This window comes from Thunnus thynnus, chromosome 24 (genome assembly GCF_963924715.1).
Source record: "Thunnus thynnus chromosome 24, fThuThy2.1, whole genome shotgun sequence".
NCBI classification, from domain to species: domain Eukaryota; kingdom Metazoa; phylum Chordata; class Actinopteri; order Scombriformes; family Scombridae; genus Thunnus; species Thunnus thynnus.
Window position 1 is genome coordinate 8746420 of NC_089540.1, and position 26375 is coordinate 8772794.

At 45.1% G+C, this 26375-nt stretch overlaps 1 protein-coding gene across 3 annotated transcripts in view; it reads left to right on the plus strand.

Annotated features, from left to right (window-relative positions):
* The first annotated feature begins 2650 nt into the window (after positions 1 to 2650).
* Positions 2651 to 26375, plus strand: part of nrp2a (neuropilin 2a) — a 60361-nt gene continuing 36636 nt past the window's right edge. For 2 of the 3 annotated variants that reach the window (XM_067582698.1, XM_067582699.1), the window contains exons 1-3: positions 2651 to 3541; positions 12414 to 12594; positions 22043 to 22224. In XM_067582698.1, the coding sequence (XP_067438799.1) occupies positions 3466 to 3541; positions 12414 to 12594; positions 22043 to 22224 (439 nt within the window). In that variant the 5' untranslated portion in view covers positions 2651 to 3465. The remainder of the gene's footprint in view (positions 3542 to 12413; positions 12595 to 22042; positions 22225 to 26375) is intronic. The other variant, XM_067582697.1, reaches the window with a different exon arrangement.

Consider the following 26375-nt stretch of genomic DNA (forward strand, 5'->3'; position numbering starts at 1 on the left):
CACTGATGGGAGAGAGGGGGGAGGAGAGGTGTTGAGAGAGTGAAAGAGGTAGAGAGGTGTGTGTGTGTGTTTGTGTGTGTGTGTGACAGAGACGGGGGAAGAGAAAGAGAAAGAGAGGGAGAGTTATCAGTCATGCTGTCAGTCTCCGGGGCAGGTTGTGATAAGAGCGGCTGCATGGCAGCGGTTGGTATCTATCTCTCTCTCTCTCTCTCCCTCTCTCTCTCTCTCCGTCTCTCTCTCACACACACATAACAGGGGGGGGGAGAAAGACCCTGTTGTGTTCCTCTCTACCACCCATGAGTGAACACAGCGCAGGTGTGCTGAGGTGAGGAGTTGGACTGTATGGCAGCCATTTGTCGACTGTATTTTGGGGCAGAGAGATGACAGAGGGGATACAGATGGTAAGACCTGGAGGAAAATACATTAGAAAAAGGAGTTTACATACCGCAGCTGCAGGTTAAGTGTTTGATTTCACTGCTGTGGCACTTCAACACAATCTGACACTGAGACATGCAATGTCCTGGTGGCTTTTTTAGGCTGGAGCTCATAGCATGCCAAGTGCTTGCAAGGATATGAGTTTCAATTTAGTCATTGGCAGGATATATCCCTCATTACTCTACAATAAATGCCTGTTTTACTCCTCTCTTCTTCCATTTTGTATAAATAGAAGAGGAACCGGGTAGTTTCTTTGAGTGGTGATAGCCAATATGGCTGAATGTATGTCACCTACAGAAACTCATATTTCATCAGCAGAAGATTCAAGAAAAAAAGGCGTCATAGTTTGACTGACAGGTGATCTCTAGAAGTGCAGTGCAGCGTTTAAGGTGTTGCCAAAAAGCTGTAATACACCAAGAATGCCAGTACAGCCAAGTATTGTATATGAAAGCTGCAGTATATGTATCCCCTTGTGGGATAAATGCAAACACATTCCATCCACAGCATTTCCTTTCCCCCTCTCTCTCTTTCTCTCAGCTTTTCTGTTGCCCTCCATTAGCCATGCATTGACCCAATATTTTGGAGGTTGGAAGCTGATGGTGGGGGCAGAGATGTTGACAAATGGGAGAGAGGAGTATCAAATGACCCCTGGGGACTGGGAAGGGGGGGGCGAGAGCAGAACAGAAAGTGACCCAGTGTTGCTTGAAGGTTTTTATACTAGCTGTGTTTACTCTCTTTATCTCTCTATCTCTCTCTCTATCTCTGCAGACGGGTCATAAGTGGGGTTAAGCGAAGATCACCCGCTGCTCATCACAAAGAATTTAATCAACGCTTTCTCATCAACAAACACGTATAATAACACACACGAATGCCAAAGATAAAAAGAAAACAATCTCACAAGCATAAACACAATATAACACATGGCAAACTGGTTTATGCCAGTGCGGACCCTCCGCCTAGAGGACCAGATTAGCCAATCAGAGTGACGTCTGACAGCCGCCGCACCCTTGGGCTAGAGGTGGGCTTAAAAATGACTGACAGGCTATAAGAAAGCTGCAAGTTGATGGCATCTAGTCAACCTGGGGGGTGCGGAGCAGCAGGGGATGACAGTTGACTGAGGTGACAGACAGACAGTGACACACACGCTTGTCATACAACCTTCTGTCAAGGACATTGAGGTCTTTAGTTGACATTATTTACATCTGTCTTGAACCAAGGAACTAACCATTTTGTTAGTGTTTATCAGCATCTTCTGTCTCCATCTCCAGCTCTATTCTGTCTTTCTAATTAAGGACACGGTTTTGTTTTTGGACAAACAAGACGCAAACACTTGCAACGTTCTCTTCCAAATTCACACGCCTATACTGTACATATGGGATGCCAGAAGGTGTACAGTATGTTACATTGCCTCAAAAAGTTTCCCATGTGTCCTGACCTTTAGGAATGCACCTAGCTGTTCCAAATAAAGATGCCAGCGAGGCTACATACTGTACCTCATTATACAGCCAGGCCTCAGCCAGTCCATTACATTACACAGTAATACAAGCCATAGGCAGGGCACATGGGCTGGACGCTAGAGAGGCCTTTCTCAGCAGATTATTTTGGGCTCACTACTGTGTCATTATACGGCCTCCTGCTCTGTATTTAGGCCTGTTGATTGTAGGGCTGAGATTGGGCAGGGCTGAGGTGGGCTCTCCCTCTATTGAGTTGAGGGCTTGGACATGGGCTCGCTCGTTTGATGTGTTTTGTGGTGAAAGGCGGCCGTGTGCCGTTCGCTGTGCAACCACCACCCCCCTCCTCCTCCTCCTCCTCCTCCTCCTCCTCCCCAGTCAGACACTCCTCCCTCTTTCTCACTCTTTCTGGGATTTTCTACTCCTCATCTCTCCTCTCTGTTCCTTTGAAAACAGCCCTAGGAGAAGTTCTGCTCCCTGGTTTACCATCACAATATGTCTTATCTAGGTATTATCTGTGGAAGAGTTCATATCTGTGGTATCATCTTAAGGGGGTGGGGTGCGTCTGTGTGTTTGTGTGTGTATATATGTGTGTGAAAGAGAGAGAGGGGGAGAAAGCAAGAGAGAGCAAGAGACCCCCCCCCCCATCCACCCTCCGCACCCCTCCCACCTCCCCATAATCAGCGACCGACGGGAGGGGGCGGAGCTGAGGCGCCGTGACTGTAACGCGATAGCTGCTCAGCTCAAAAGCGCGAACACTCACACACACTCTCTACACACACTTCCCAGACGCGTTCACAAGACACACGCCGGTGTCGGAGCCGAGCGCAGGCTGTTACGGAGCCGCTACCAAAGAGAGACACACACACACACAGGAGAGAGGGGCTGTGTCGCAGGAGGTGGCATGACATGAACGGTCCTTTTAGGAAGAAAGAGCGCATCACTTTTTTTTCGTTTCTCATTCTGTGACTTTTGTGCCGCGTTCAGAAGGTGGTTCTGACTCTCTGGCTGAGGTTTCCAGGGCTTTGAGAGCTGTTACTGTGGACTTTTGCTCGCTACTACTGAAGCCCTTACAGGAGAGCCAAACCTCGTGTGCGCAAAATACGCGGGGACGCAGAGAGGGAGATACGGGCAGTGGGAGCCTCTCAGTCGGAACTTGAAGCACCCTGGAGCCGCTGTCCAGACTCTCCGGAGCGCAGAGATCACCCGAAGCCTCTCAGCTGCGGAGCACACGCAGTATTTATCAGGGAGTTTATTTGTTCACTATTTTTTTTTTTGGATAAGGTTTAGTGGCAACGCTCCGCTGAATGGGCAGACTTATAACGCAAAGGACTGAGCAAATCAAAATATCTGAATTTATTCAATGACATGTAGTTGGCACAGTTTTCTCCACCAATGGTTTGATAAACGCCGTGGGATTATTGAACTGGTTTAGTTTTGACTGCTGCCAGCGGTTTTTGGTCCTGAAGGGGTGTGGATTTTTTTTTTTTTTTTTTTGAAGGAACAGCAGAATTTATATCCTACGAGGTGGAAACATTAGAAACTTAAAGCTCTCCAACGAGTTTCTGCATCATCCAAGATGGATTTTGTGTCATCGTTGATTGGATTTTTAATGGCAATGTGTCATCTGGCATTGAGAGTCAGAGGAGAAGAAGGTGAGTTTTGGTTACTTCTTTTGATTTTGACGCACGCATGGTCTGTCTCAACCAAAACACGTCAAATAGAAAAGAAATATATATAAATATGAGAGACATGGATTCAGTTTAAACAACGCGTTTAATTTAATCTGAGGCTATACGTTACAATTATTTAACCATTTTTCAAGAGCTCCTATTCATTGGTTTCAAATTATTTCAATACACATAAGAGTGGCACGATAAAACCATTGTGAGATAATTAGATCTATATATACATATATATATGAGAGAAAGAGACATGGATCTAATGGATTCATGATGACTTCACATTAATCAGTGACTAATTCAAGCCCGTGCCAGGCCAGTTGTTACACATACGCATTTAAAACTAAAGAACTTAGATGCTTTCATTAAATATTTAGGAGATTGCAAACAGTTATCTGTCCCAGCTAGACTGAGTTCCAGGATAGAGCCAACCACCAGCTCACTGGACTGTGAATGAGCTGATTATATGCATGAAGCTTTTGAAAATTCAAACACATTGTTTACCCCGAGTTGCCCGTTGTTTTTCTTTGATTTAATTATTCATCAAGGGAAATAAACAAACCCGCGCCTGATTAAAATGCTATTTCACATCATGATGAAAACAGCTTTTAGGCGTAGGCTGGGCCATAACCTCATATTTTATATATATATATATATATATATATATATATATATATATATATATATATATATATATATATATATATATATATATATATATATATCGCTGGTGTCCAAGAAGCCGTGCGTAAAAGCTACACTGTCATTGTAAGATTGGACTAATAGGACTGTAATCGTCACCATTATAATCATTATCTTCATCAGACACCACAAGTCTCTCTCCTTCATTATTCCCTCGTGCTCCTCGGGTTGTGTGTGTGTGTATGTGTGTGTGTGTGCAGGGTGAAGGTAGGGTTGCTGGTGGCGGAGCGCCGGCAGCTCCAGGCGGCGGCGCACCGTCACCTTCGTGCGCTCTCAGCAATCAAATAACAATAAACGGGGAGATTATAGTGCGGGATGAGCCGCAGAATAGCAGCCCTGCAGCTGGTAGGCAGGGCACAAAATTAGCACCAACCACCAGCCAAATGCTGGGTAAATATGCGAGTGGCTGGTAGATTTGCTTCACTCACCAGCCAAAAAAACAATGGTAATCTGCTGAGTGGCTGGTGAAATTTGAACATTCACCAGCAATCTGGCCGGTGGACAAAAAAAGTTCATTTTACACCCTACTGGTAGGGGATCAGAGCATTCACAAGGGCTCATTCTTACAGTAAGGTACGGAAATAGGCTACATTTACAGAAAAAGCGCACATTTCATTCACTAATGAAAGCGCGCTAAATTAATTTAGAAGCCTAATGAAGCGTAGAATCAACACCAGGAAGCATGATCAAATAATAACATAATTCATCAGTTGTTGCTTCATTGTGTCACAAGAAATGCGCAGGATGTAAACAGGTTTGGAAGTGTTGGTGGGAAAGGATGCAGGGGCTTACCGTTTCAGAGAAGTGACGCCACTAGTGAATGACACATGGCCTCTCGCTCTCTCTCATCCTTGTAAGGCACTTACTCCTACATTTCTTGTTGGTTTTCCTGGTTTGACTCAGGGCGTCACAGTTAAATATTTTATGCAGGTGGAGATTTTGCACAAGGAAAAATAACAATAGCAGCCTATATATAATGTTTCTGTAGTGTTTTGTGTTGGAGGGCACTTAAACATACTTATTTACACATCTTAATTTATGACATATTCATCTTTTTCCTATTATAAGGCATTAGGGAATTGTTTTTATACTGTATATATGCTTATACTCTATAGAGTAGTCTACATTTGGCTGCATTGTTGTAATTTCTTTTCACTGGGAGTAGGTGGGGTGGACAGTTGTTCATGATCCCATGATAATTGTTGAGCCTTTACAACACCACCCGCTGGCCTGCCCTCAAAATGAAACCATGCTCCGTTTGCTTCATATGGGCTCTTCCCCTTGTTTAGGCTACTTGTTTTAAATAGGACAGTCATCCCAGCCATCCCTCCGAATGCATGCGTGCGTGTGTGTGTGTGTGTGTTTGTGTGTGTTTTATTGGCTGCCTGTGTACCCGTTGATCAGAGACAGATGTGGGCCTCTTGGCAGTCATCAGGCAAGCAAGAAGCTGGATCCCCCTACCTCCCCCTCTCTCTCTCTCTCTCTCTCTCTCTCTCTCTCTCTCTCTCTCTCTCCCCTGCCAAGACACTGCACCGCATGTCCCTGCCTCCATGCTCCCCTCAAGAGCCACATTACACACAGATGCCAGAGGAAAGAGAGACTGAAAGAGAACAGAGCGGAGACAGAGCAGGGAGGTTCAGAGAGACAGGAGAGAGGAAGAGGGTGCAGCAGAGAGAGAGAGAGAGAGAAATGTGTGTGTGGGGGGGGGGGGGGGGGGGACAGAGAGAAAACAGTGAATACAGAGAAGAATGGGAGGCACATGCAAAAGCTTCATTACAGCTACCCAAGGCATCCACCAAGCCATAATGCGAAAAAACAGAAGGGAACAAGAGAGAGGAAGACTTGGAGGAGAGACCGGGAGGGGGGGGGGGGGTTGGATTGTTCATCAAACGGAGTGTGAGAGGAAAGGGCAACATCAAAACGTGCAGGGGTCACACAGTTAAAGCAGCACTGGACGGACAGGGAACAGATCGCATTAAGGGTTTATGAAGCGACACTGTCGTCTGGGGTGACACAGCTAAAGTGGGGTAAAATCTACAGAGCTCTACATGGAGAGATTTTATAGGTCGAAAGCAAAAGAAATGAAGTGAATCTACCATCTGAAAAACAGGCACACTGTTACAATGAAACATCAGAGTCACACTAAAGACTTTTGCAATATAGAGAATTTGTGCTTTTGATGATTTGGGGTTTTAGCAGCTTGATACTTTTCAGGTAGCAAAAGTTAAAGATATAGTGGGGGGTTTTTTGGAATAAAATGTTGCACGCCCGAAGCATCTCAGCCGGATACCTCTATAAGCGTGAAAAATCTTGCTCTGAGGGTAAATGAGCTGAGAAAGATATAAGGTGCTTGGACATTTTTCAGTTGTGGCCTGCTGTTCTCTGCTGGTGTCCCCCTCATGTGGAATGAAAGTCCCTTTTCTTGTCTCAAGGCCTCTTTGCTGCGGTCTTTCTATCCGAGGCGGAGAGACTTCCACTCCACTTATACTGTAATCACAATAGTTTGACTCAGTGACATGTACATTAATTACTCGTTACCACGGGCATTAATATTCAGGCCATTAAGCAGCTCATTTGCATGTTTATTGAGTGGGAGGCTGTGCATCCTTTCCACCTATGGTATCATCTTCTTCCAGAGTTCGATTTCTACTCATTTAATCATTTGTTTTTCTGAATGTTACCTCCCGGGTGAAAGGGCTGTCTCATTTTTATCTTCTTTGTTGGTCTTTTTTTTTTGCCCTTATCTGTTTGTTTTTTTCCTCTTACGCCTTCGCCTTTTCTTTCCTCCACTCCTCTACCACCCGCCCTTCAATTCTTTGCATTTCTCTGTGTTTTAATCTGCCCCAGCCTCAGAGGTATCAGCCGTGAAAAACAAGGTCACCTATTAGCATTCATAGCCAAAGACAAACTGAGCGGTCCGTTCAATACCAGTCAGGTATGAGAGTCACAGGCTCACGCAAAGCCCTGGAACAGCACGCTGCACTTGGGGTGAAATTAAAAACAAGACCCCCATAAATAAAACAGAGCTGGGTCTTTCACTCTGCTGCATTAGCCGCACAGGGGGGTCTTAACGGGCGCTCAGGGACAGGTTTAGATGGAAGCTGGAGGGGGTTAGCATTGTCAAGAGGCAAAGCATTTTGAATTTACGGTAATTCACATGTGGGGCTAAAGAGGAGAGGGTACAAGTGGAAAGAGTAAAGGGGGTGAATTTAGCTACAAAACTACTTTTGTAAGAGCTGCATTTCACCATAAAAAAAGCCTTTTTTAAGCAGTCGGTTCCGCTGAAAGGTAACATTCTGCGAGGCGGGTGGTGGTGGTGGCGGGGGGTGGGGGGGGGGGTGGCAGCAAATCACCAAGACTCTCACAGCAAAGCGCAATTCTTCACAGCTCTCCCTCGCTGATGTAGGCTCTGCTACCTCCACTCTTTAGACAGGGAAATCTTTTGTGAAAAGCCTCGACGTTGCAGGTTTGAAGCTGTCGCACAGAGACAAAAGAGCGCACCAAGGGAGAAGGAGACATGATACTGTAGTCAGGTAGTGTTTAGGATTAGGCCCACACCATTACCCCCCTGCAGGCACCAGCAACCATCTGTTTACTCGATTGATCCATTGAACCATTGATCACGATGGCCAGCACTGTGCATTTAGCTGATTAGCATGGGGCACTTATCCTGTTAGGGAGGGAGGAGTAGAAAGGAAGAAAAAGAAGGAGGCAGAGGGAGAGGAAAAGAGGATTTTTGGATATTATCTGCCTTTGATGTGGCTTTTGTTAGTTCTTACATGAAAAAAAAATCCCCCCTTAAACACATTAAACACTGTTTAACAGAGCTTTTGTCTGTGTAGGTTGCTTTTTCTGAGCTGATCGTTGTACGTTGGTGTGTCTTTTGGTTTCTTTAGTCTAGAAGATAAACATCAATACAAGTAAAATTTGCCATTTTGAAGCGACTGTCGGGGAAAAGCCATCACAGAAGACACTAACTTCTCCATCTCCTCATGCAACATGCAAATTAGACATTGTGTCATATTATTATCACTCACAGGTGAATGCAACAAGTATGGAAAGTAACAAGATTACTCCCAGAAAGCTTTGAAACTGGCATATTGATGATATTTAACCACATATCAGTAAGTGTGGATTTTTCATTAAATGTCAATTTTAAGTTCTCTCTTCACACACACACCTCCGCTACCACTGATACCGCTTATACCACTACTGCTTTATTTTTTATCCAAAGGGCTGCCATTCTGCCTCATCATAAAGGTCTTATAGCACAGTGCAACAAAAGTGAATCTCTTTTCTTCGCCCTTCCTCCTCATCCTCTAGCTCTCCTTGGGTCCAGTCTAGTGTGGAATGGGTGAGATTAAAAGCAGTCGGAGAGACAACCCCTGCTCTTGACTGAATGGATGAGTGCTGCCCACTCTCCCCTCTCATTCCCTCACTCTGGGCGATAGCACTTTTTAATTAAGGTGGGGGGGGTTGGGGGGTGGGGGTGGTGGTGGTGGCGAGGGAGGGAGGGGCAAGAGACACTAGGAATGATGGAGGGATTTATCAGCGCCTCTCCGCACACTCGCAGCTTATCCCAGAGCGTGACGCCATACTTCCCCCAGATAAGGCGGCTAATAGAAATGAGAGCGCGGGCGTGCACGCACACACACACACACACACACACCACCACTGAACGTGAGCTAAGACATGCAGACATATGCACATTTTCTCAGATAATGAAGATAAAGGCACTCACAGCGGGTACAAAGATGTCTCTGGGTTTGACTGTATCTGGAGTGACTTAAACAAAATCTGCACACACACACACTTTAATTAACATTCATTTCATTGACACAGTATATGCTTACAATAAAAAAAAAACAAGGTCACATACACACCTGTATTTGCAGTATTTCTGCTGCATTTCAGTTTCATCCACACAGCTCTGAGAATAATAATGAAAAACACACTTCTGCAAATACACTCTTACACACACATAGTAGTTACGTTGTTACCATGTAATAGGGTTTGGGTCCGTGCATGGTGCATGGTGGGAACATACTGTATGTGGCACTTGTGTGTGTGTGTGTGTGTGTGTAGACAGATGAGCCCCTCTAGTAGAAGAGACAGTGTAATTCATGAAGCTCGCTGGCAGCTCCTGAGTGCTTCCCCCGTGTTACTCATCCAACACCACAAGTTCTGTTCTCATCAAAACATACTGCTTGTCAGCTCACACACACACACACACACACACACATTCATACATATTTTACACCAACTAATTGCCATGGATATCCAAGCAATTAGGAAAAAATACACATCTCCATCATTCTTTATTTTTCTTACAAGCAGCAAAGAAACACACACACACACACACTCAAAAACACACATGCCAGTGCTGGTGTGTGTGTGTGTGTGAGCTGACTGACAGAGGTTTCCCAGTGGGGTCAGTGTCTACAGGGAGCCGCTGGATAGCAGGCATGTCTTAATGAGGCTCGTCAGGCTCTCTGCGCAGTACACACACACGCACACATGCACACACGCGGTCGCTCCATCGCTCCTCTCGCTCGGTGCATCTCTCTCCCTTCCTCAGCCTCCGTGTTTCTCCTTCCTCATCACCTTTTGTTGCCTCCCTCTCTCTCTCTCGCCTTCTCTCTCTCTCTATCCCTCCCTCCCTCCTTCCGCCTGTCACACATCCTGCCTCTCCCTCGCTCTACCCACCTATGTCCTCTCACCCGTCTATCGTACATCAACCCCACCCACCGCCTTCTCCCTCCTCCCCTTTCGATCAATCTTCCCCCTTTCCTCCTCAATCCATCTTTTATCCATCGCCTCACTCACTGTCTCTCCTCCTTTTCGGTCCACTCATCCTCCTCTCCCTCTCTCCTCTCCTTTATCCCTCCTCTTCGCTTTCATCCTCTCCTTCCCTTCTCTTCCATTTTTTTTTCCTCCCTGCTGTAATCCTTTTCCTCCTTCTCTCCTCTCCTTCTCTCCCCTCCACCCTTCCTCCTCATCCTCCTTGGAGGCCATTGAATTGGCAGCTCAGGGAAAAAGTGTCGAGGCTGCAGGATTCTCCCCAAACGGCTTAATCTGCCGAGGCTCTGCGTGCTGATAGCCTCCTGCACCCCTTTCCCTCCATAGGCTTCCCAACAATGACTGTCTGTCTGAACAGCCGCAGCAGATAAAGAGATGTCTGTGTGTGTGTGTGTGGCTTTCTGTCTGTCTCTGTCATTCTTTGCCATCCCCACTATCTTTTTTTGAAATTTTTCAGTTAGCTATTTTTTTTTCTACTTCTGTCGACCCTTGTGATTGACAGGCCCTCTGTATGTATTTGGATGTGTGCGTGCGTGGGTGGCCGTTTGAACATGGAACAGCACCCGTGTGTGTGTGTGTGCGTGCATGAACGTGTGGGTGTGTGTTTAAGTGTGCATCCTTGTGAGTGCCTTTGTGTGTGTGTGCATGTGTGTGCACACGTAGCTGAACTTGTGTGCATTTGTATATCTGTGTAACAGCTTGTATGTGTATCCGCGTGTGTGCGTGTGGGCGGCTGGAGTTGTGCACTCACATGAAATCACCGTCAGCTGTGTGTGCCTGGTGTGTGAGCGTGGGCGTTGCTCCTCTCCAGTAACAAAGTAAGGAAGCCATCGCAGCTCTATCAAATGTCAGAGAATCTTAAGTGTGCCTTTTAAGCACAATAGGCGGTGGAAATGTCAACACTTGAAGGGTCTATTACATTTCAAGCCTTTGGTGCTGTTTTTTTTTTCTTTCTTTCCGCTTCCTTTATTGATGCTTTCACAGAAATTTGAAAGAAACAGGCAAGAATATCAACCCATTTATGTCAAGAATAGATTCAGCTCAGCGGCTGAGTGGTTAAACCCACCATTTGGTACTGCTTTGTTAATGGCAGTATACCATAAGATTCTGTTTGTTGCCTAAAATAGCTCTGCTTTCTTTCCTCTGTGGTGTTTTCCTTATTTGGCCAACATACGCCTGCCACAATATTAAAAAAAAACATTTGTCTCTCTTTGAGTTCAATATCACGAAGTTCATTACATGTAGAGAGCCCACTGGTGCATCAGCAACCGAGCGCACACATGCGCACGTATAGGAAGGTAGAGAGCAAAACCACCCCCCGGCTGTTGTCATGGAGAACACGTTTCGCCTTTGCCTCCGTAAAGAATAATAATGTCTGCAAATCTATTGCAATGCAAAAGTAATAAAAGAACCATTGTACACGATGCTGGGTGTGTGTGTGTGTGTGTGTGTGTGTGTGATGCCTCGTTGGGTGTGTGTGCGCGTGCAGAATACCCGTATACATGTTCCTTTTGTATGTGCATGTGAGTTTATGTGTTTAGCGTGTTTGTGAGAGATAACGCAAAGCGCGAGAGCTGTCGTAGCGGTCCGGGCGCAAGCAGAGAATAGGGCTTTTGTTGCGGCGTTAGCTTCTCATTACAGAGTCGGGGTGACCCCCAGAACCCCGCTAGACAGGCCGTCTGTGTGTCACTTCCTGTCTAAGCCTGCTGAGCGATGCCATTGGCAGGCTATTGTTCCTGGGAGAATGTGATAGGATCAGAGAATGTGTCCTAATGTTTGCAGATTGGCTTGCCGGAGCAACAATTACACTTGGAGAACGCTCCCAATGGGGAAGTAGAGAGATAAGAGCTTGGGTGTGGAAGGGGGTGAAAAAGGCTCTGTGTGTCTCTCTCTGCATATGTGTGTATATGTGTGTGTGTGCGCGCTCACCAAATGCGGCAGTGATGATCTTTTATTGTTTTAATAGCTTACCCATGTGGTCCCGCTCGCATTGAGAATCCACAATGGAGAAGTTTTTCCAATTTCCTCCTAACTGACGGCCTAAATTGCTTTCTTTGTTTTACTGTTCATTTGTTGCTCATCACATCTTCATACAGAAAAACAAGGTAAATGAAAGCGCTCCTCTGAGTCACCATTTACTGGGGATTTTTTTTTATGCTTTGACAATGGCCTCCCATGCAAATGACGGATGTAGAAATGCACCATGACTAAGTTTAAAATAAAGCACTTACACAATTTACAGAATTGTTCCTGCATTTTTTTTATTATTATTATTTTACATTCAATAACTGTTGTCTCCCTCTGTATCCCACTCTTCTGTCTATCTCTCTATATCTCTCAATAGCGGTGCCAGAGTGCGGGGGTGTCTTAGATGCCAGCGAGGCGGGTTACATCACCTCCCCCGGTTATCCTCTGGAGTACCCGCCTCATCAGAACTGTCACTGGATCATCACGGCGCCAGAGCCTTCGCAGCGCATCGTCCTCAACTTCAACCCGCATTTTGAGATCGAGAGGCTGGACTGCAAGTAAGACGGGGAGGGGGGGGGGGACGGGGCTTTTTAAAGAGGGGTGTCATAATAGTGAAGTCTGTAAACCACTCTTTTCTATCAGAGTAAAATTGCTTTGACCAAATAAGGACTTCACAGCGTATTATTATTCTAGCTGAATGGCGATTTGTGGTGACATTTTCATTAGTATGCTACAAAAGCATTTTAAGTAATTTCCTGTAGAAGCACACAGATTTTTACATACTATTATAATTCACTGTCAGCGGTTTTGGCTTGATCCTAAGTTGTTGAAACATTTTCCACATTTTGACCATTCCAGGTCAATCGCAAAGGAAATTTAATTGTAGATACAAGCTTTCTGGAAAATGCAGACCATTAAATGGACTGTGTGTTTTTTTTCTGTTAGTGAAATTATTATTTATTGGGCACATAAGCTCTCCCGTCCCATTTCACATTCACATCATTACACACATTATGTCCTGGACGCTGCCCAGTGCAACCGCACACTTTTAGTACTGGCCTTTTAAAGGCTTCTTTGCTGCAATTACTGGGTTTAATTCCTTGCTCAAGGGCACGTCAGCTGCGCATAACCTCAATAGTTCAGAGAGTAGAAAATGTTGCTCATTTCAGTTTCCACATCCCAGGTTTTTTGGTCTCATTCGCACGATGGTGAAAACAGACAGTCACAATAAAGATCGCATGGAAAGAATGATTCAAATAATTAGTCGATGTTTTCCTTCCACTGGTGAAGTCAGTGCTGTAGGATAAAAAAACCTGGGTCAAGAAAAGATATTTCTTGTTTTAATTCGCTGGAAACTAGATGATAGAAGTTCTTGACTCGCTGAAGGACAACGCATCAATTCATACACCACGATCAGAAAGTTTAAACAGATTTTTTTTAGAATAATTTTTCTGTGTGTATCAACTTATCTGACATTATCAGGACGATCCAGCTGTAATCCTCCTCCATCTGATAATCAAATGCCAAGCAACTTTTGAAAATCTGTGTGTCTGAGTTTGGGCACGGAGGGCAGATAGCATGAAGGGAAGACAGACCAGATGGATAAAAGAAAAGAAGCGTGATGTAGTTTGAAGTTTGTAGGGGAAAAGTCAGAGAGAGAGGATAAACAGAGAAGGGAAGGAGGAGAAAAAGAAGAGAATGAGGCCCAGCTGTTTTTCGACTGGATATGACTACGTTGGTCAGTTTCCTTTCTCAGAGACACGAATAATCCAAATCATATGGTATCCTATTGTCTTTGACCTCAGAGGAAGAAGGAAGAAGTCATGGTCTCGTCTGTTTAATCCAGTTTTATACAACCAATTCAGGAAGAATGTTGCACAATGCACCCATTCTGAGACTTTTTTTTTTTTTGTCCATTTGGTCTGTTTAAAATGAACACAGACAAGATTCCTCCTCGACTTATCAGCGTACTCTCTGCAATTACGCCCATTTATTTCTCCTTTCCTTGTTCCAGCCCTCCCATCTCTCTGTAAATTGAAGAATTAATAATCCTAGATGGGTGTTTTTGCATTGTCTACTGACAAAGCACTTTGTCTGGCCAGGAGACAAATGTTACTTTCATGTGTACATCAATGGCTGCTTTGGTGAAAGGGTTTTTGTAATGATTGTCGGTCCTATTCACACAGTTGCGTCATGTTGCAGTGAACTGGAAATGTTATTTTGATGTCTCGGCTTTTACGTCTCCGGGTTTCTGACGCTTTTGAAAAAGGCACAAATGTTGCATAATTATCTCCCTCCCAATATGTTCTTCGGTAATAATGCTTTAACACCAGAGTCACTGCGTCAACATTGTGGCACACTGGACTTCCCCGCTGTAGTGCAGAGAGGAATGGCTCAGCTGTTGATAAGCAGTGTGTCAAGCAGTTTCTCACAGCCCAAGGCGTGCAGAGCGGGAGGAGGCAGAGGGAGGAGAAGAAGAAGAGAAAACTGAAATGCCTCCTCTTTTTTCCTTTCCACAGAGAGTTTTATTAGGATGGTTTTTTTTTTTGTTGTTTTTTTTTTTTTTTTACGCTCGCCTGGAGGGACTGAGGCCTTGGCCTGCCCTCTAACACACACTCCCACTCAATCTCCCTTTATCCTGTATGTACGTGTGTGCGCATGTGTGTGTGAGACACAGAGTAAGTAAGCGTGGGTGGCAAAAGGCGTCTACGTGTGAGTAACTCTGCCAGCATGTAAGCAAGTGCTAGTTTGTAAGAGCAGCCGCTCCACTTCTTCCCTCTTCCCCTCCATCCATCCATCCATCCAGCCTCCGAGTTATCCCCCATCTTAAAGGCCCATTAGAGAAATAAGGGATCACGCCTGCATTTATTTATGCATAACCTCCAACACTAATGTGTTTGCCCTTCTCTGTTTCACGGAGGATGCATTTCCCTTTGGGGCGCAGAAATCACAGCAGAAATAAGTGGAAAAATCCAAAGTACGGCTCGATATTCCTGCTCTCTCCATCTTATGTTATGCTTTTTACCCGGATTGATCCGAGCCCTGTAGTGCTGTTACGGGTAGCTTCCTTTTTTTGCCTGTGTGATTAGGCACGGCGGTGTGAGTGAGTAGATTTTTGCATGTTTTCACGGTGAGGGGAATCACATGGGGCGAAGGGAGCCGGAGGGGTGCAGAGGTGGAGGGCTCACCGTCTCGGTCAGGGCTGAAAATCTGCGTGACAGCTAGGATTACAGAGACGGCAACAGAGAAAACCAGTGCCGTGTTACCTGAAGGACGCAGAGCTATGTGGTCTGGACTGCTGATCGTGGAAATACATGGCCATAAAGATTGTAAATGGACATATGTTTTCAGTGGATATGCTTAAAAACACATGCACGTACACACTTAAGCCTACAACCTGTCGGTTTAAGAGTGCTCATAAACCATCATATCCCCCCTTGGGCACTTTAGGCTCTTATAAAACCCAAGAAAAGGGCTTGGTCAGCCTAGGCAAGGGGTCTGAACTCTGGGTAATATCCTAGGCCAGCTGGTGATTTTCCCTCAGTGAGTTCAAACAGTCAGTACTCGGACGATGTAAGGTAGCCAAACCGCGGCTGTGCTGCAGCAATCAAATCCGCAGCCTTATGCAGGCGCTCCATGTCTGAGGTGGCACTTTAATTCAGGATTTCTTTTCAGGGGGGAGTCCGGCCGCGTGCCAAATAGCTCTTACCTCCAGGCTGCCAGCCGATTGATGCGAACTAAATGTAATAAAGGCTAGATGAAATATCAGGCCCATATCTCTAATGCAATCTGCCATCACCAAGCCCCAGGATGCTACCTAGTGATATACCAGGAGCTGAGGAAGGGAGAGAGAGAGAGAGAGAGGAGTGAGGTGGAGACGACTCTCCCTCCCTCCCTCTCTCACTCTCTCACTTTCTCTTTTGCTTCATCTTCCTCCCTCCCTCTCTTGATCTATCTCTTCCCCCCCCCCATCCTCCCTTTTGTTCTTTCATTCTCCCTCTCCTCTAGCCTGAGGAGAAAGTGTTTTATTTTTACACACCTGAATTAAACATCGGAACCAGCAGAATCACATATAGACATATACACACACACACACATAGACATAAAACTGTAGTCATTGAGGAAGATCCATTTCTTCCACCTTCTGTGGTTTATATTTTCTCAATTTTATTAGGTTATTTGTTATTGGCTGTAGCCTGAGGTGGAAAGATTTGAAGATATAACTTTATAACTTTAAGCTTGTGACATGCCGGGTCACAGTGAGAGGTGTCACCAACACATAACAACTCTCCTGTGTTTTGTGTGTGTGTGTGTGTGTGCACGCATGATATCACCCTTTTACTAATACCCGAGGGGGGGAAGCAGAGAAGTGTGGGATCAATGTCTGTATTCCGCTTGTAATGGGAAATCAATAGATGATCAGCAATGGCCAGAGGGTGAGAGAGGGTAGGAGATGAAGAGGAGGAGGAGGTTGATGGTTCAGGATGAAAAGAGAGACAGATGAGTTGCCAGAGGTCATGACTAAAGGGAGTTGTTCAGATTCTGATTTGTCAATATCTGGCACTTGGCCGGCGTTTAGGACAAGTTTATGGTCATCAACATCTAGCGGTCATGACTATAACAGTTGTCAGTGCTGTAATGATGATATAATAAGTAACAGGTATGATTAAATGTAAAAAAACAGCATTATCAAACATCTCAAATGCTTTCTGAGCAACTTATCCAAGCTGTAAGATTAGCCTAGCCTCGTGCAGCACTGTACTTGAGGATCTAAACTCTCAGTCGAAACATATGTGGGTGTCTGGATGAATTGCAACGCAGCATGGAAAAGCTCCCATCGCAAATATATGTTGATAGAAGTCCATTAAAATGCATCCAGCAGGGGCAGCAGGGTCGCCGCTTCAGCTCAGACAGCAGTTATAGTCTGATGTTTCAGATCAATGCCGCACTAGAAGGTCCGGGGGCCGAGCCCAGACTGCCTGCGGTCAGCGGTTTGGCCCTAGTCGTCTGTAAGTATGAATCTGTGATGGACAGCAGGAGAAGGAGCTGAGGCATGAGGAGATGAGGAAGAGGAGTGCTATTTGTTTTTTGGTCTAGATTGAAGATGGCAGGCCTTGTGGATCTGCAGGGATTTTGCTCCAAGCATCTAGTTAATATTTCAGAGGCACTTATGGTTTATTAGAGTCCCCTTCGAGGGTGGGAGGAGTGGGTGGTAGTGTGTGTGTGTGTGTGTATGTAGATGCCTGCGAATCTGGGTGTGTGTCGACTATACACCCTCCCTCCTCCTTACTGGATTTCTGCTTCTGCACATCAGCGAGAAGGAGAAGAGAGAAGACGACAGACGCTTCTTCATTGTTTACCGGATCGGGATCCTGTGGGTTTCTGTGCTCCAAGAGTAGGAAACAAGAGGGGGGAAAAAAACACAACGGAGCAGAGATGAAAATCATTTCAACTGGAGGCCTCAAGTGTCTGAGTACAGCCAAGTTTGGTTTGCTTATATTTAGGAACAGCTGTTGCTCTTTTATCAGCATAAACAAAATAAATCAGACGACCATGACGCATCCACATCAAATTATGTGTTAATCTTTTGTGTTATTTTGACGCTTCCAGTGGATGCTTTGTGTATATTTAGATTAATTATAAGGAAACACAATATCAGGTAGCTAAAGAAGAAGGGATCAAGGAAGATGACCAGACCAGACTGACTGAAAGCCACAAAATTCGAGTTGTGAGACCTGTAAATATACATACACACAGTGTATACATACTGCAGTTTGGTTTCTCTGTGGTGATGCCTGCAGGAAATGTCCCTGGTCCCCCAACAAACAGCGAAAGGTGTGAAAGGCAATTAGTCGTTTTTGGCGGAGGGCTGGAATGATATATGAGAGCAGAGGAAGAGAGGACATGTCTGGACTGGTGCAGAATTACTGGCCCTGAAGGGTTTTTAGTTTCCTTAACCCCTCTCCCTCTGCTCTAGCTATTCTCTATGGGGGTGGGGGTGCCCCATAATGGCTTCCTAAACACAGGGCCGGTCATGCAGACCCAGACAGACTGCCAGACAGACAGAAAGCTGGGAATGGATGGTGTCAGACATAGGCGGGGTTTGGCTCAAAACAACTCCTAATGGAATCTGGATCTGGATGAGGGGCTGCGTGCGTGAGTGGTATGCGATGCTAATGTGTGTCTTCATGGGTTTGTGTGTGTGTTACAATTTATGTGTGTGTGTGTGTGTGTGTACAATGTCCTGGAATGCGTTCAAGTGTATGTTTGAGTGAGACAGACAGTGGGCTCTCACACGTCAGGCCCTCATGCATGTATTCATCAGAGCCTGGGGAGAGGCTGAGCGAACAGGTCAATAATCACATCTGAGGAACACTCACTCACTGACGCTAATCCACGACAGGAGAGAAAGAGAGAGAGAGAGAAAGTAAGGGAGAGAGAGAGAGAGAGAGAAAGAAGGATAGAGACCCACTCCAAAATCAATTAAAACCTAATTAGGCTCCCAGCTCTTTCGCTGGCCTTTTATCCGTGGTGTTGGCAATACAGCGCTGAGTATGTACGCGCACTCCTGTGTTTGTCTGTATGAGTGTGTACTTGTGTGTCTGTCTATCTGTGTGTGTGTGTTTGTTGGCACATTTTTGAGTGTGTGTTTTCCCTAAGCATGTGTCAGTTACAGCCCTAAGCTGGCGTACTTAGGGATAGCCGTGGCTCTTACAGGCTCACTGTGGGAGCTCGCCACTAAAGCCTTTACGATCACCTCTGTAATGCAGGATTACAACCAAGACATGTATAAGAGAATTGGACGACGGCTTCTTTACTGCTTGGCGTGAGTGCTCTTGAGGCCTAGTTTTGTGCGGATTTTGCTTCAGCCACAGCCATCACATAACTTTTAACCGCGAGGATGTACGGGAAGCAAGGACGTCTTCTTACCAATGTATCAAGACAAACTAATATATTTATTGCATTTTCAGCACTCCTGCACTTCCATTAGGTTAGAGAGGCTCAAGAGAGAGATATAGAGAGAGAGAGAAAGAACAGCCAAACTCAATGCAGCAGAGTCAGCACTGTCCTAACTTGTAGTCCAAAGAAAAAGTCAAGCTTCAAAAATGTTGGATCCTGCAATTCCCATAATCCAACCCCAATTTCTAACACAGGTTCCTGTTAAAAATTATTATCCCCAAGCCCAATCCTCCAGCTCCACATAAGGCATTATACCACTATTTTCTCAGGCTGAGTAGTAGGTTACTCACTGCTGTGTAAAATTGATGGACCCACCCTTTAAAATCAGCAATAAATTCAAAAACACGATCTAAATATCTTTCCGAAGCCAAATCAGAGCAGTTTCCAAAACCGATTCATTACACTTTCACAATAACAATACTTGGCTGTTCATTTTGTACTTTTCTAAATTCGTGGAAGCGACCTCTTCCTACGCACTGCTGCTGTCTGTCGGATGCTTATGTGGTGCTGACAATGTTGTGGTGACATTACAGGCTCAGTGCAGCATTTTCACACTTTGATCCTCACCTGTACGTGTGCTGCTCTGACCCAGATTAATGTGGTCGGGATTATCCCTCCATCAGCAGTCTTAGCTTGAATGCTCTGTATAGGAATCAATACACTGCAGGAATGAGATAGCCAAAAAAGAAGCTTAGTGACTCTACTTAATCCAGGTTTCATTCCAAGCTGGCAGTACAAAAGCAGTATTAGTGCTTAGATGCCACATAGAAACATAAGCTAGTGCTGATTGGTACCTTTCAGCTTTACTTTGGGAAGTAGTGAAAAAACAATAACAACAGTTTCCTGTTTAGAACATGAAGTTGCTGTGTCTAAAAGTGGCTCAAAACCCAGCATCAGCATCAAAGAGACCATAACAGTAATTACCGAGAGAAAAGCGGCCCCGTTGATTTTTGACAGCTCCGTCATATGAACTAATTGAGACGGGTGCGTTTGCGTGCGTGTATGTCGGGAGGGTGTCCTCCACGTAGCTTCAAGGCTCCTGCGGTGATGCTGTTAGTTATGCAGGGAATCACAACATGGGAGGAAGAAGAGGCACTTTATGAGTAAGTGAAAGAGTGGGAAACAGGGATGAATAATACAGAGACCGAAATTACAAGGATATTATTCACAGTTGTACAACTTGAAACACAACAGCATGCGTATTTTTGCGGGAAATGAAGATACACACACACACACACACACATATAAACAGCATGTTTGGAAAAAGTGAATGAATGCCTTTTTTGGGAAGAACTTCAATCAAGTAAAATTTAGCGTAACTTACTTAAAACAGTACTTGAGATAGTAGCAAACAAAAATTATAGAGATTTCCACACCTTCCAATATGGTCACAACCCAAAATTATTACCTTAAAACCCAGTGGTTCACTGTCAGCTCCCAGGCACAAGCCCGTCCCTTCTTAATCATATCAACAAAGCTACAGTATCAATCATTGGAGGTTATGTACAGAAAGACTATGTTTTATAGTAAATTACAGTTTTTGTTGTACTCACCAGTCGTAACAACACTGTCAAGTAAATGTAGAAATTGTAACTTTCCCTGGAAACAGCATCTGGAGTAGCAGATGGCTTCGCCTCATAGGACAATTACAGTGTAACAAAGAGCGTAAAAGCCATTTAAACATACTGACAGTGATGCAAGGGTACTTAAACTTTAAAATAAAACATGATTCATTAGGCAAACAACCTACTGTACGCGTCATGGCTCATGCTGGGGGCGTTTATACCCACACTACCTCTGTATTTCTCTTCTGTTCTGTAACATTTATTGAACGAGTAGGCTCATACTTGACGTGGCGTCGCGACAACGTCATTCTGAATTTGAGGAGTCACCCATAGTCACAAGAATAATTTTCTAACAGCAGGTTTTGCCCTGTTTTATTTGTCCGGATGTTGTAAACTCCACCCATGTGACATTTAAAGCAGAGAAAATCAAACATCATCCGCAGAGAGTCGAGGTGTGTCTGCGACTGTGCTTTTATATGTGTCTAATAATGTTAGCGGAATGAAACACAAGGCAATGAGCTAATTCTGGATCAGCCAGGTGGGCTTTCTCTCTCTCTCTGTCTTTCTCTTTCACACAGAAACATAAAGACACACACACACACGCTGACCTGACAGTTAAGAATGTGCTTTTATCCATCAGGGTCAGTCGGCTAGTCAAAGGTCATAATGAGCTGAGAGCTCAAGCATGTGGAAGCTAAAACATGAGGTGTCTTCACATATATTTACCCATTTCTCTCTCTAAACCCCCACCTCACCCACTGCCCTCTTAATATCCTCACCTCTCCTCAAGCCCTCACCTCTTTATTTTTTCATGAGCCTCTCGATCTATTTTTACGCTCCGTATTAATGAATCTATCCAGCTGTATATTTGCCTGCATCTTAACCCTCAGATTGAAAGCCACTGCAGCCCAGTATGTTCTGAAATACAGTCCTCCCTCCTTTTTCCTTTCCTGTGATCCAAGATTCAATGATTTGGGGGATTGCTCGCCCCAAGCTGATGTCAACGGGATCTGAGTTTGTTGTTCTGAGGAAAACTGGGTCGTATTTGTAAGAGCTTGATTTATTGAATGCAGCAGAGAGGAAACAGCACAAGTTGGAGATGGTTTGACTACGAGCCAATTCTCTGGTGGATAGATTTATTTGTATCTTAGCATTGTTTTATGTTCCTAAATTCTTTGCTTGGACACTGTGTATTCTGTCCTGAGGCAGGAGTCATGATGGTAAATAGGTCCACACCTGTCTGGTTTTTATTAGCTTAGCTCATTGCATAACCCCATAACCATCTTTCTGTGTTTACCACCCCCCTTTGCCGCTCTCCTTTTATCTTTTTACTTCTCTTAATCCCTTCCTGCTGCGTTAAGCTCGACGTAAACTGAAAGTTAAGATCGTTTTCTGATGGGTGCTTGCGACAAAACATTTTAATGCAACGAGAAATAACCTCTGTCTTTGTCATGTCTCCTTTTTTTTTTTTGTGGATCAGGTATGACTTCATCGAGATCCGCGATGGGAATTCGGAAACCGCTGACGTTCTGGGTCGACACTGCAGCAACATCGCCCCGGCGCCAATCATCTCGTCTGGACCCTCCCTCCAGATCAGATTTGTTTCGGACTACGCCCATCAGGGGGCGGGCTTCTCTCTGCGCTACGAGATCTTCAAAACAGGTGAGGAAGCATTATCAAGAGAGCAAGAAAGTTGTGCTTGATTGATAATTGCATAATGATAATTGTGGTGTTTAGTTTGATCAGTAGTGCAACATAATTCATGTGATCAGTCCCACAATATAATTATTTATATCTGAACTGTATTCAAGTATAGTACTTAGTTTTAATGTATGTATGTGTATATATAGGTGTGTCCATTACTACTGTTGGCCGGGTTCCACTGCTTGATCTCAATGTCTCTAATTATTTAAAGACTTCTGTGGGAAACATGAGCTTCAGACAAGTTTTCCACACTGTGAACCAAACATTAGGCTTTGCTGTACATTAATACTTAAGTTAATGATTTCGTCGAGTGTGTGCCATTTCTTTGCTCCATGTCAATGGCCCAAAACCTGTGATCATTCACCCCTACACTCGCTAGCACTCTCACAACAATTTGCATCAGCAGAGGCAGCCGGGCATGTAAACAAAAGTTAACGAGAGAGGGGAAAAATGCTTTTTTTTAAAGTACTTTCAAACCGCCTGAAAGCATGTGAGGAATGCTTGCTTAATTGGAACAGGATCCACTTCCTCTGGGGAGATGAGAAGGGCTGGGTGTAGGGGGAGCGGAGGAGGTGGTGGTTGTGGTGTTGGGATGATGGAGAGAGCTCCGAGGCAACCTGGAGTTGGACTTTAGGTTAAAGGTTTACGGCTAAAGGCGGAGGCGAGGAGATTGATGGGGATGAGTGTGTGCCGAAATGGAATTTTCTCGAGGTCGCTGAAGTGCATGAGGTGAAGTGCACTTTGCAGGTGAGGGTGTATTGGGAAGTATATTTGTTTTGGTGGTGGTGGTGGTGGTGGGTGGGGGGGTGTTTGTGTGTGTTGAAGAAGGAGAGGTGAAATGGTCAGGTGGCCTTGAGGCAGCTGAGAGATTTATACTCAAGTGAGTTACCAGCTGATTGTCTTTGCAACATTTTAGGCAGCTCCTCCGCCAGCCAACATTTATTTAAATTGTATCTTGATTGAAAAACAAGTTCAAATTCAAAGTGTGTCGATCGAAAGCCATTGAAGAAAGGTAAAAGTCAGGGTTTATGGAGCACAGAAAATAAGAATTCCTCCTATAGAATGAATGCATTGAGTTATCACCTCCTACATTTGAAAAACATCTCTGGTTTTGTGTCAGACGAATGTGACCCAGATTTGACGTTCAGCTCCGTTACCAAGGCCACCAGCTTGAACCCCGATAATGTAATAGTGTAGATTGCATCAATCTCTCAAACACACACGCGCGCGTACGCTCGCATATGGACGGATGGATGGAAGGCTGGTGGATGGGGGATGCGGTTGCCATGGCTTTAACAAGATCCTGGTATAAATTCAGGGGGTATAAGAGATTGTGTCACTGTGTGAGCACATGTAGGTGTCTGCTCGCTGCGTGTGTGGGTGGTTCCACTCAGTGAGATTCTGTCTGTCTGTGTGTATGTGGAGGCGGACTGATAGTACACGTGTGTGTGTGTGTGTGCGTGTGTGTGAAAGAGAGTGAGATAGAGAGAGGCAAACAGAGACAGACACGGTGGGGAAATTATTGGGGTGATGGGAGAAGAACGACAAAGGAAGAGTGAGTCAGAGAGTGAAAATGTATTCAGGATGCTTGATTGAGGCCATGTGTTAATTACAGCATTTCCAGCGCCTGCATGCTCTCTCATCATAGCTGTTTGTCTAACCATGGCAGGCCTGGGCCATGGGTTTCCACTATACACAGCTTACAACTTCTGACAGGAATGCAGAGATCCCGATTGAGATGTTTATTTACCAATGTGGAAGTAATTACTATTACTTTTACTTTAACTTCAACTTCAACTTTCAACTATATTTGTCCTGGGAGGGCAATTGGTTTTGCAGCAAGACATAGATACAAGACGGAGGGGAGGGTGAATGTTGCAGGCTTGGGGGAAAACAACAGTGGTCCCAGGTTGACCTTCCCCAATCATAGAATTGTGTACAAGAATAAAGTGCTGACATGTCACCAATATAAATACAACATGGATATGTAAGTACAATTCAACAACCTCATATAAACAACATGGCCAAAAATGTTATCATAAGCAAAACAAAATCGACATTGTTAGTCAATGTTGGCAGCATCGTGAAACTCTCACTAATGGATTTTAGTTGCATTTGTGTGTGTGTGTAATTTTTAAACAGCATTGCGAGATGGTAATATTTATTTTCCTTCAAAGATGTCTTGATTAAACTGTATTTAAAGTCAGTATCAATACCAAAGAAGTGCGATAGTAGTCCTAAATTGCACTGGTGTGTGTGTGTGTACAGTGCAGGGGTTTACGTATGTGAGGGTGTGTGTTTATGTACAGTATGTGTTTTTAAAGGGTGCGTCCTAGTAGAGATAGAAATCTCAGCACACAGCTGGGAGATGTGTGTGTGTGTGTGTGTGTGTGTGTGTGTGTGTGTGTGTGTGTGTGTGTGTGTGTGCGTGTGTCTGTTCAGCTCCCTTCCCATCTTAAACAGACAGTAGAGCTTACAGCACAGGCTGACCCTGGGGTGACCCGCCAAACTGTGTCTAGGAATCAGACAGTGTGTGTCTGGTTTTGGCTGGCTATGAGGGGGTGTGTGTGTGTGTGTGAGAGAGAGAGAGAGAGAGAGAGAGAGCGAGCGAGCGAGCGAGCGAGTCATATCGTGGCCTGTTTTCCATACTAGTAACTAATGATACTGAGGCTTGTTTTTGTTTTGTTCATTCAACCTTATTACATAAGCGGTGACTGTAACCACTCTAGGGGGTTTTGGATTGGACAAGCAATCTGTTTGTGTCAGTGTGTGTGTGTGTAATGGGGTACAGTGCAGCGAGAGCTAATTATTTCCAGCAAGGAGGAGCAGGAGTCGACCTTTGACTCTACATCCATCCTGATACCCCCACCCCACCCCCACACCCCTCCAGTACACCTCCTGAGGGGAGACGTTTGCCCCAAAACAACATCCTTCCACCATACCCATCCAAACCCCCCCACCCCCGCACCCCACATTCACACACACGCACACATACGTATTAATCCTGCTGTACAGTGCACGCCTCCCCTCCTCCCCCTTATTGTTGTGGCCTACTTTGCTCCTACTCATGCGTGCTTAACCCTTTATTCAGCCCCGACTACCACCCCCCCCCCCCGCCATGCACCCATCCATCCCTCATATACTTACTCAAACACACAGTCACGTGCCACTGACGCTGTTACCACGGCTACAGGGGGAAGACTTGCCAGGAAAGCCCCCTTTTTCCCAGTTCCCCAAAGCCCACCACTAGTGCAGTGGGGGCAGATAACGTCGCAGCCAATCCCGAGTTAAGACGAGGCCAAGAGCACCCCAGGGCGTTGGGTCCCCTCTGCGACCGCTGGTGACCGCTGCAGTGGCATCTGTGGAGTCGCAACGGGAGCGCAGCCCGAAGCAGGACCCCCGCCCAAGCGCCAGTCATAACACTGAGCCTGTGTGTATTCCTGATGTTATCATGCTGATTGGATGGCGACCCTTGCCTCAGCGACGGCTGATTGCCATGCGTTGTTTATTCCTGAATCACCAGACTCATCCCTACGCTTAAATTACACTCAAGTAATTAACCGGCAAAGGTAAATTAAAGTCATGAATAAATAAACTGGATGAGCGCAAAAATTATTTAAGACTGATCAGTGATGAAGAAAATGTGTCCCAAAATGAATTGATATGGCAGCTGTAGGAATAGGAGTCAGGATATCATGAGCAGCAGGAGGCTTTATGGCGTCTGCTTTACTGGTTCTCAAAAACTTGATAATGGCATTCCATTCCCCAAAACATAACAGAGGTGACACGTGACTTAGAAGGAGCATTCCTCTCTATATAAAGCATCTTCAGCCTGACGCAGAATGTCTCTCAGGGTCTATAAAAGTGTCGAACCGTGGCACGCCAAGAATGTTGTTTTTCTTTTCCTGGGTCTTCATGTTGTTCATGATGTTGTTGTTGTTATTGTGAGTTTTTCCTACTCTAACCCCCCTGTGTAGCACGCCCCTTCCGCCCCATATTCACACACGCATCCACACACCCCTCCTCAGATGCCTCAGGAGAGATTTTCTTCAATGAAATCTTGAATCGAACTCAAGCAGGGGTTACATGAGAGATCCTGCGTGTGTCTG